This window comes from Perca fluviatilis, chromosome 13 (genome assembly GCF_010015445.1).
Source record: "Perca fluviatilis chromosome 13, GENO_Pfluv_1.0, whole genome shotgun sequence".
Lineage (NCBI taxonomy): Eukaryota > Metazoa > Chordata > Actinopteri > Perciformes > Percidae > Perca > Perca fluviatilis.
The window spans coordinates 21,793,430-21,805,464 of record NC_053124.1 but is presented as its reverse complement, the minus strand read 5'-3'; the positions used below and the strand labels follow the sequence as shown (position 1 = coordinate 21,805,464).

Below are 12,035 nucleotides of genomic sequence, written 5' to 3'. Positions count from 1 at the left end.
AATTTTAGAACATAGAGGGAGAAGTAAGCTGTGAAGTCACCAGCTGCAGTGTTTGTTTGGAATGAAAACTTGCAGGTTGTCACCCCTCAAGTTACATGAGTACTAATTTTCAAAATGGCGTTAAAAGAATATTGTTGCGAAAGCTTTTCCCTGCTTTAGTGACACACATCACCAATATTGATCATGGACTAGAGTCTAAAAATGTATGTTGATTAAAGAAGCGGAAAGGACAAAAGTGTACAGTAAAATAAACTAATTTAAATCAGTAATCAAACATCTTTTTAAAGTAGGCTAATACCAATGCCATGGAAAATACTCAATTCAAAGCTCTTATTCATTTTACTTGAAAACGTATAACCAGAGAACTTACTGGTAATCCACATGTAGTTGGGAAGTTTAACTATGCTATTCATCCACTTTTTCTACTTTCTACATCCTCTCATCAATTCAGCCTATTCTGACATGCAAGTGAGAGACTGGTTACCCTGGTAACCAGGTCAGGTCTCTCAGGCCAGTCTCTCACAGGGCTAACACATACAGACAACTGCATTCACAGTCATACCTAAAGGTAATTCAGTTCATCTAACCTGGCTGCATGTCTTTCGACTGTGCAGTGGAACTGAGGCATTCACAGGAAACATGCAGACCTCCATACAGTATGGAAAAGCTCCAGCCTGTCAGATCAGATTTAATCCCATATATATATATATACACATATATATATATATACACATATATATATATATATATATATATATATATACACATATATATATGTATATATATATATATACATATGTATATGTATATATATACATATGTATATGTATATATATACATATATATATATATATATTTATTTGTCTGTTTGGCATGCATAAACGCATTTTGCAAAAAAAGCGTGTTTAGTGAATTAACCCCACCTGTGTAGTATTGTTTGAGATTGTTAACATATTAGTTGAACAAGTAGAGAATAGTCATAAAGTTAGCTTATACAACAACATTTAACATCCAAAGATTGCTAACATTAGCCACCATAAGCTACTGGTCACAGTAGCTTTTAAGGTGTGAAAGCTTAGTGTCAACAAAACTTAACCACTTCAAGTGTTTTGGGCAAGTATCATAAGCTTACTTAGACTATGGAGCTGCACGTCTGTGCAACTATCCAATATTGTCACAAATATTGTTGACCATTCAGTAACATATCAAGTGCACAAGTCAAGTGTTTCAAAGAAAGAAGTTTATTTCATTGTGCATTACAATATATAGTTTTGTGACTTCAAGATCTTTTAGTAAATAGTATATTTATTTCAGCTTTCATGGGATCTCTATCTCTTTGCTGGCCCCAAGGTGGTGCTTGGATCCCTATTTTTTGGCTGATTGGTGGAAGTACTGGTGACACATCACAGTGAGGCAGCTGACCATGCTGACAAACTCGTTGAAGTCCACACTGTTGTCCTGGTTTGCGTCCAGGCTCTTGAAGATGTGGTCCACTGCTGCTTTGTCATTGGCTTTCTGCAAGTGAGAAAAGTGTTGAAGAATTGTCACTGGGCATGTGCACGGCCGGAAAGTACTACAGGCTGGGACGATACACAAATTCTACCAAGCGCATTCACCATCCTTTCCATACAATGCACCCCAGCACGCATGTACAGTAAGCCAGTGTGCATCCTGTGGGTTGTGCAGGACTGAGATAGAGAGAGGTCAGAGGTCACTCACCCCCAGCAGATCTCCAAATTCATTCTGAAGCAGTTCTTTCAGCTCTGCCTTACTCAGGGTCTGATTGTCACCCTCCTTGCCAGCATATTTGCTGAAAGACTCAATGAGGAGGGTCATAGCCTTCTGGACATCAGACATGATGATAGCTGGTTCAAAGGGACAGAAAGAATAAAGTTAAATATGGAACATGGAATTTTTCCTCATGTCCCTGTGTTGGCATGGTATGGTCAGGGTGGCACGGGTTCAGGTCAGATTGGCCCAGTATTTTCCTTCTACATCTTCAGATGGCTAGAAGTTGCTTAAGGATGATGCTCTCATTTAATGCTGCTATGACTCCATCTAGAGGCAAAGTCTGTTAACTTTCACTGACATGCACTATAATGGATAGTGTGTCATTGTGGTCAAATTTGTAAGTTAACAAAGGATAGCCTTTTTCTCCACAATTTAACGGAATGGTTGCAGGGGGAGGAAAGGGAAAAGGCGTAGTCCTTAAAATCTGACATCCAAATCTGCTTCACTATTGTTCCAGTGTTGGCCAATAGTTTTTTTGACTCCTCCCACAGTTTAAGTGGCTAATTCATTGATATGTAGTGTAATTACATAGACAAATCAAAAGAATGAATTCTAATTTTATTTATTAAGAGCTGTTTTTCTCTGGGTTTTCCGTCAAGCTGGATAAAAATAAACCCTAGGGTTCGACTGGGGAAACGCCAGTCTTATTTTGTCATCAGCTGCTAACGCACGGTCTCTGCTGAGTGATACATTGTCAAGGCAACGGCTTAATTAATCTCTCCAGGTAACTCAACTGAACTAGGTAAAGAAGCAAAAAAAAAAAAAAGTCCCTGATGTATGACCTCTATTCTCTTAATGCTGTATGCGTGAAAAGTGTTTTTTTTCCACTTACTCTATGAACCCAAGAGAGTCCATTCTAGTTACATTCTGACTCACGTGGTGCTGCTCCTTCTCTGGGGTGTGGTAAGCTGAGGAAATTGTGGCAGCAGAGGGTTTGTAAACTGATGGGAATTGTGGAGGAGTCTAGCACATAACAGATACCATATTACTGTTCCGATGTATAATTTGGTTTGAATTTTACACAAGATAGAAAGCTTGATGCTAACTTCTAAATGTACAATGCATCAGTAAAAGGACATTCTAGGCAAAAGTTAGTCAAATAACTGTCAGCGGAGCAAAATGAGGAATGTCTTTTGCAAGTGAAGACAAGCTCAAAAACACAAAATGCACACAGAGCTGCTAACTTGGTAACTGCAATTGTATTTCATACAAATAACACTCAAAGAAGAATTTCCTAAGAAGAATTTTCTACTCACCAAAGCTGATTTGCAGAGATTTAAGGAGATTGGAGAGTGAAAGTCACTGGCTGTAGTGATGGAAAAGGATGCAAAAGATGCTTTATATACCACCACACCCGTTATCCCTCCCTCCATAACACTCCTTTCATCTCCAACCACTCCCACTTCTCCCCTCGTGGCTTGATACTTTTTAATTTCCCAAGTTATTCTTTAAGAAACACTGGATTTATTGTTGTTGCTTAGAAATTCATCAACTAACAGCTGATGATTATTCATGCTGGTTGTTAAGGAGTTTGCTGTGAGCCCTTTCACACTTCATGTGAACAATGTTTTACAGTTGGATGAGTGTCGTGCATGTTTGCATTCAGAAGAGATTTTTTAAAAGATCTTTCTAATGTTATGATCTCAGGATTGCATTTGAACCTGTAACTATTGCTGGGAAGACTGTAGACAGCATGTGTATGTTTAAGCCTGTTTTTCAAAGCAAAAGGGGATGTTTTGTACTACTTCATGGCTGTTACAGCTACAGTATAATTTAAGCCAAGTTAGTCATGTAACAGTCTTTAAAAAGTTTTTTTTTCACTCTTTGATGCAATGTATTAAAGACATGTGGGATTTTATGTTTGCTTTTAATTCACTTGTGTTTCTATGACAAATATGACTCTTAAAAGAACGGTTAGTATTAATTGTTTAAGAAATGGACTTTGGGGAAACATCCCAAACTGGATTCTTATTTGCATTTCTCTTGTTCATTGAAGATGTTTTGCTAGTTGATGAATGGAGGGACAGTAATTACTATGTGAACTGAATCACTTTTTGTAATGGTGTAGTCACATACAGCTGCTCCATTTAGAGGTCACTTTTGTTAAACCATTTTAAAGAAAATCCACAAATGTGTAATAGACTTGAGCATAGACCCTTGCAAAAACAAACCACTCAAGACTCTTGTTTGTGGGGTCAAAAGAGAAAGAGCTGTTTTGAGAAGTTTTAAGTCATCTTTTTCTTCCCCCAAAGACAAAACTAACTTTAATCATTACAAATTTGTGCACTTGCATTTTGAATCATAATTCCACATCCCCTTCTTTGTTTGAGTTTACGTGTTTGTATGCTTCTGTGCAACACACCCCTAAATACATTTTGATTATTTTTCTGACTTTTCTAATGATAAAGACCAATTGTGACGAGACATTGGCTGCAATGCCCTTCTTGAAAATCAGAGACCAAAGCAATGAGCAGCAAGGTATGTTCTAAGTTAAATATGGATTGTATTTTCTATCCAAGCATCAGAGAACACTTTAATTGTATATTGTACTAACTAATTTCTTTGTGTATATAATTGTTTTTTTCTATTTTTATTTAATTGTTTGAGATGTGCATAATTCCAAAATGAAAACATTTGGGCACAGTGACTCACTGAGGGTGGATTGTTATGGTCCTGAGTGGGTCCTCTCTTCCTTGCAATTTTGTGGTGCAGGCCGTGACTCACAGTCATGTCCCTGAAGCTCATGAGTCATTCTGCAGAGACCAGAAATCAGAGACATAAAAATTAGCACTGTGGCAAGTCTATGTGTATGTTTGTTTCAATATGCGTGAGGTCTGTTGCATGACATAGAGTTAGATATCAAAGGTCTTTTCCTGTCTCTCCTCTTTGGTCAGGGTACAATTGTTTAGGTCTCTAATTTACAACTTCACTCAAAGTCTAGTACAGATCATAGGTTGGAAGTCACTGTCACCAACATTAATGCACTCTGCAGCTGAATTTATAATGCAATCTGAGATTTTTACATTGCACTGTCCTTTTTCCTGTCTTCTTCCTTCCCCATCTTACTCACACAGATATACAAAACAGGGAGGGAGTATCCATGGAAACCACATTCTGTATTATATCCAGCTGTGATTCATATGAAACTATTTGCAGTACTAGTCATGGCCAACATTATGATTGCAGTTACAATCTTATGCCATCTAGTGGTCAAGCAGAAGTACACTGATAAGAAAGCATATATTTTCCATTAGTGTTCACTTGTGTCTTTCTCCAAACAACACGATTCCCTAACCAAACCCCAAACGCCCCACTAGCTGCAACGGCACTTTTCAATTCAACATCCACCCAAGAATAAAAAAAAATACTGCAGCCATTATTCTCCGCAATGACACCCCACAGAAAATTTGACCAGAAACTAAAAAGAAGATTGCTAATTTTTTTTATATTATTTGGATTTGTGGGGGCATTTTATGCCTTTATTGCAGAGAGAAAACAGGAAATGAGGGAAAAACAAGATGGGGAATGACAAAGAACAAAGGTCCCTACAGAGCAAAGCGTTGTCTCACATCTAAGTGACAGCAAAAAGGAGAAAACAGATATGAAAAGCTTTGACTTTTTTTTTTTTTATCATCAGCTATAACAAGATCCAAGTGGTTTGATGTCATTTCCCACGGCAACAGCTACAAACCGGATGTTGGAAGGGTTTGGTACGTTCCGATCATTGCTGTTATTGTTTAACAATTATTGTTCACAGACAGGGGCTGTTCTGCCTGTGTGTGTCCAAGGAAGGGGTGGTATGCATTCGTGAATGTTGGCTAATGGCTGAAGTCAAACCAATACACACCTTCACTGTGTATCAGTTGAGAAATCTTAAAACTGTAAGAGTATGCAGGTACATTCCAACTGACAAATGTATTAAGTGTCCTCGCTAAGGAATCAAGCTCAGGTCTGTTCACAGATATGACCTCAGATATTTTTTACAAATAATGATTGTATTGTTTAAGGCCACATGATAAACATACATATGATTTTAGTGCACCCCATACTCAACTACACAAAAGGGATATTATTAAGAAAAGAGTCAGCAAAGTAGGAAATCACTCAGCTGTGGCTCACATGGGTGTGGTGCTTGTGTAAACACAATTGTAACCTAACAACCTGCGTGTTTGCCCTGTGCCTGTAACCCATGAACACGGCAAGGCTCTACCAAAGGAGATGTGTGCAGGGCGCTCATGGGTTTTTCACCCTGAGTTTCGCCTTCCAGACTGGCTCTGCCCAGGCAGTAAAAGTTCTGCCTACGTCACTAGATAGACCCTGACCGCCACTGTGGGCCAAACCCTGAATTACAGAAGTCTTATCTTAACCATTTATGACTTAAAACATTTGATTGGTAGAACTTGTCAGTGCCAGCACATAGCCTGAGAAGAAGTGCTGCCTGGAGACTACATTCTAGAGCAACAAAAAAAAGGGAATAGTCAGAAGGAGTGGTTATCCTGTTCATTATCTGGTGACGTCCAAGTTCCACCAGACATGAAACACAATGTAAGGAATATGATGGAAACAGTGGTGTACTGAGTCACTGTGCCCCGTGATTCAGGCCCTCCACATTTCTTGTCTTGCTCAGTAAAATCAAATTGACTAAAATGCAATATACTTTATTCAGTTACAAAGCACCCTATCACTTTGTTTATCTCTTCATTAATGCATCATCAGCGTTGCAACATCAGCTTCACAGAGAGGTGTGTTCATGACTGGAACATTCTGCAGATTCCTCAGAGCAGCGATAAGGAGGACTTTATGAACCTTAGTGGGAGAGGTTCTTTTGTGCATTCACATGCAGGGAAGCATAAATTACAGGTGGGAATTACAGCATCACACCTCTAGTATGCTGGAAGAGTTGCCAAGGGAGTCAGTACACTGTGATCTCTGGAATGAGCTTCTTCTGGGCTCATAATAATAATAATAACAATAAGCACTGAGTAATAGCTGGGAAATAGCAATGATTTGGGGAATACTTTTTATATAAATGATGAAAAAGTATGACAACCTGCAGGCAAACACCAGTGCCTAAATATACAGTAATGTACACATACAATAACCACCAGACACAACAGGTTTGAAATTCTTCAATGTATTTCATGAACAAACTTTACAAAACTTAAAATGCTTTTCGGTTTTTCTCCTCTCTTTTGTCGTTTACTTCTTCCCCATCTTCTTCATGTGCATCTGATAGCACTGTTCACAGGCAATGGAAAGTCCAACAACCAGAGAAACAAACTCCTCAAAGTCCACCTGGCCATCACCGTTGGTGTCCAGGTCCTTCATGATTTTGTCTACAGCGGCAGGGTCCTTCTGAGACTGGGTTAAAGAAGGGGAGAGGGGGGGCATCGACAAGGAAAACTTTGAGTTATACCGTACTATGTGATAAGGAGTACAATGATGAACATGTTAAAATTCTAGACAGTGTGATTATGCATTTTATGTGTTGGTCCCTTCTCACCTGGAGGAAGTTAGACAGCTCGTTCTCCATCAACTCTCTAAGCTCTCGCCGGCTGAGTGTGCCGCTCCGACCGTCCCTAGAGGCGTACCGGTGGAACACCTTGATAAGTGACTCCATGGCTGTTTCCAGTTCTGAAGGCATGGTTGCTGAGGTGTGTTTAGACTGGAAAACAAAGTTCAAATAGAGAAGAACTTGCTGAACGTGATCGATGACAGCATAGAGTTCAGCTTCATTGAACAATTTTAAAACAAGACCTCAGAGAACTTAGAAAAGACTAATGATAAAACCTTGTTTTGTTTTGTCGTCAAGTATGTTCTACTGATGAGCTTATCTAAGGAGTTTAAAGGGCATGGGGGAGTTCAAACAGTAGCCTTTTTTTGCAAGTAAAAAAAGCTGCATTGACATATCAACAATCTGCTATTTCTGAGTGAGACTGAGCTCCATCAGAGGATCTTGCAGAGAAATAATTCCATGTCTTGGGTGAAATACATTTCAGACTCGGTTCTGCAAGGTTAGTTCCATTGTATTTTTAGGGAGATTTGATGTAGCCTAATAATGGGGTAGCAACACTTTTCTCTTTGTTCTAACGCCCTTAGCACTGATGAGTAATACTCATTTTAATGCTGCCTTTCTTTAAATAGTTGTTGTTCTTAAACTGCACTGTAACTTTTATTCTCGTATTTTGTGATTGTTCTTAACTGCTCTTTAATGTTTTATGTAAAGCACTTTGAATTGTCCTGTTGCTGAAATGTGCTATACAATTAAAGCTGCCTTGCCACGCCTTGCCTCATGAGAAGTGAGAGGTCTGTTATTAGGTTGTTAGAAAAAAACAGATGGAAAAACAATCAGAAACTTCAACCATTCTGAACACTGTTGTTGGAGAGTTGAAACAGTTAAAAAGGAGAAGTGGGAGGAAAAACAGGGGGTGTGTGTTAATTGTGTGAGGAGGGAATGGAAATTTTCAGCTGGATGAAGGAAATATGTGCAGATAACCAACTTGGTGCAGCAAATGAGAGGGGACCCTATAGCTGCAGACTACATGTGTGTACATGCCCACAGTCCAACCACACCCTTAGTGTACCTATGTATGGACTCAACTGCGTTACAACACAAGAAAGAGAGTATCCAGTAAAATGTCATAAACTGTAGAAAATAAGTCGTAGTTTTTTTAGTGAGTGCTATTAAGCCAAACATATGAATCTTATCATTCTTAAATAGCTGCCAAATGTGAGTTCAAAAGTTAGAAAAAAGACAATCGTATGAATACAGTAACTTTCCAAAGAATGTAAACACAAATATTAACAACATAGGAAATTACATGAATTCTGTAACAAAGACTATTTATAAAAAAAAGATTAACCACCGACATGCTTATCCATAAAGGAAAAGCCTTGATTGGCAGATAAAGTAATGAATCCCACACATTCCTTATCCACATTAACCGGCTGTAGGCTACTTGCAGCCGTTACAGGGTTTAGGAATATCCCAACAGTTAGACAAGAGCAGTATAGGATTAGTTCTTACCGTGCAGGGCTGGGACGTGGTCGGCAGAGGAGAGGTGGGAATGTTCAGAGGTCGGGAAGAAGTGCAGCAGAGATTTTATAGTCAGGCGCCGCCCTGACTGCTGGGCAGTGTGAGTCAACCGTGGTGTGGACGCTGAACCCTCGTGCAGACGGTGGTGGGCGGACCCGCCACAGCAATACGGTACACAAAAAATAACTAGGCTACAATTTACTAAATTATACAATATATTATAAAGGTATTTCATGTAATTTAACTATATTACAGTTGAAAAGGTTAAGTTAGATTGTCAATGGTTACTTGATTACATTTTTGATTAGGCCTATACGTCTTTTATGAAACTTTTCTTTTGATGATTCCAATTCTAAATGCCGAATATGTCCTACTACTGTTTATCAAAATAAATACTCCTCTCAGGTTGCCAGTTTTGTTAACGGTGACCTAGCTTTGAATTTAAATTGAGTTTTTATGTACATTGAAAATGAAAGATGACAATTTTAAGTGAGTGCTCCTGTTGCGTTGGCCTTTGGTTAAAAATAATCGCAACAACAAAAGAAACAGCATCTCACAGGCTGTAGAATACACACAGTACACCTAGTTTGTGCCAGTACTTATTTTGTAGGTTTCATTTGATTTGACCAACTGTAAATGCATTGAAAAAAAGAATATTTGTGGAACTTGGATTTTTGTGGCTGCGTCCACTTTTTAAGTATGAGGTTCAATATTTTCATTTTCGTTTGATTTTGAAGTAATCCGTAATCAAAAAATATTCAGATTAGATTCTTTATTTTTTGTAATTCAATGGATTATGTTATTGATTACAGAAATGGCCATGCAATTTATATTCAGTAACTGACTATATTTCAAAGTAATCCCACAACTCCATAAACGTTTGGAAGATGTTGGACTATAACTTCCATCTCCTCCTCAATAACAAGACTACAGTAAAGTTGGCAAATAAATAAATAGATAAATATACCACTAGGCTATATTTAGAGCGTAGACTGATCTTCATTAGTAGGCTGTAAAGGAGAAAATGTGACTATAACCTGATTAATAATCAGTAACTCATCTTACAAATGAAATGTTCTTGTGTGCTTTGTCACTTATGACACTGCTGCAGCAAAAAAGACCAGTGCCTTCAGCTATTTGTTGAGTCTGTGTAGACTAAAGATGAATTACATCATAGCAGAAAATAAATAGGCTAATGAGCAACCTAGAGGATTTCTTACAAGCAATGAAGAGAGCCTGAACCAATGTCAACAAAACATGATGGAGTTGTTGATGGGGCTTATTGTAATAAGCAGCTAAGCCAATCAGTAGCATTTTACCACACACTATCTATAGTCCTTTATGAGTGACAACACACGCAAACATTTTTCTAACCTTTTTATTAAAAGTTCCTAAGAAACTTACATAGTGCGCAAAGGTCAACTCTGAGTTTACAGTGTTGACTTCCATAGTGTTGCTCTATAGAGACTACTTTAGTACTGGAGTACAGATTACATTCCAGGACATAATAATTTACCTGATTTATCTGATAGACTGCAAGTTTTTGTACTAGAGTTTTTTTTTTTGTGTTATTTTTTGCATGGTCTTCATTATTTTATTCATCCTATAAAGCCAATGGTGAAAGTAACTAAGTACATTTACGCAGGTACTGTACTGTTTTAATTTTCAGCTATAGCCTACTTCTTGTCCTCTACAATTTAGACAGAAATTGTACTTCTGACTTCAGTAGATTTATTAACCGTACCTTTCAGATTCAGTGATGTTATAATGTAATCAACACATATATTTTGATATTTTTACATTAATACAACTTTATTGATTGCCAGGAGTGTATTGTACATTGTATTTCTGCAATGTGTTGTTGCTACTTTTACTGAAGTAAAATACCTTCTTCCACCACTGAATAAAGCTCTTTGGACTGTTTTGGTGTTCACTTTACAGTAATGAATAAATTGAGGGCCCTCTTGTGGTCAACATATAGTATTACAAACTGCCACTGACACCTGGGGAAACTGCTTTCATCCTCATTTTTAACATTTGCATGTTTTAATAAGAAAGGTACGTGTGTTCTTTATTAAAGAGGTCAGATGTTCATATTCTCCTCTCATGCTGATGAACTGACTGAGCGGTGGATGAGTTTAATAAATGTAAAATGTAACCATAAAATGTGGACCGCAGCAGTGTTGAAATAAGTATCTAGATCCTTTACTTATATAAAAGTATACTAATACTGCAATATGAAAATACTCCATTACAAATAAAATCATTCAAAACCTTCAAAAGTAACCTAGCATCAGCAAAATTAAAACAGCAAAAGTAAAAGTACTTATTATAAAGAATGACCCCTGTCAGGTTCATGTCTGTTTATATAATGTTGGATTATTAATATTAGTGATGCATTCATGTGCAAATGTCATTTCAATGTCACAGCTGGTCAAAGTGGAGCTTTTTCTACTTAATTTCTACTATTTAATACATTTATGACTCATTACTACATTATATTTTGTAAACTAATAATCAGTTATTTATGTAAGATCAATCTAAAAAGTAACTAAAGCTGTCATCAATGTAGAGCAGTAGTACATTTCTACTGCATTTGAGTGATTGAGCAGATGCCTGAATAGAGCTTCATGTGCATCATCTTGTGGATTTAACTGGTAATGCGCCTTAGGGTCTGCATAATATTTAGTTTCTGTAGCTAAACATCATGTTTAATGAATATGTTTATATATTTGCATGAGAAATTATATATTTGTTCGCAATTTAAAAAACACAAATATCCAGAGCTGCTGTTGTTCATTCTCTGCCATATAAACCCCCAGTGGTGAAAGTACATTTACTCAAATCTTGTACTTCTGTAACAATTTGGAGGTACTTGTACTTTGTCTGAGTATTTCAATTTGATGCTTCTTTATACTTATACTCCATTAAAATTCAGACAGAAATGTACTTTTTTGCCTGCACATTTATTTCACAGCTGCAGATACGTTGTAGTTTTATAATTTAAATACAAAACATACAACCAGTTCATATAACATTATGCATTGTTTCATGCAAGATTAAACAACCCCACAGTATATAAAGTAATTAAATGATCATGATAAATCATAAGTGCCTTAACTTTTGTTACTTTAAGTACATTTTGCTCATAATACATCTGTGCTTTTACTTGTAGTATAAGTATGATTTTGAAAGTTTTACTTTTAAT

The 12,035-nt window shown here is 37.2% G+C and overlaps 1 protein-coding gene across 1 annotated transcript; it reads right to left on the bottom strand.

Moving 5' to 3' along the window:
* Nucleotides 1–1,220: 1,220 nt before the first annotated feature.
* s100a10a (S100 calcium binding protein A10a) lies at nt 1,221–8,951 on the bottom strand. Its single transcript, XM_039820928.1, has 6 exons — nt 8,819–8,951; nt 7,295–7,456; nt 6,993–7,152; nt 2,664–2,732; nt 1,720–1,865; nt 1,221–1,515 (listed from the first exon to the last, which is right to left on the bottom strand). The coding sequence occupies exons 2-6, from the start codon at nt 7,433–7,435 to the stop codon at nt 1,366–1,368; spliced, it is 666 nt and encodes a 221-aa protein (XP_039676862.1). The 5' UTR covers nt 7,436–7,456; nt 8,819–8,951; the 3' UTR covers nt 1,221–1,365.
* Nucleotides 8,952–12,035: the final 3,084 nt, after the last annotated feature.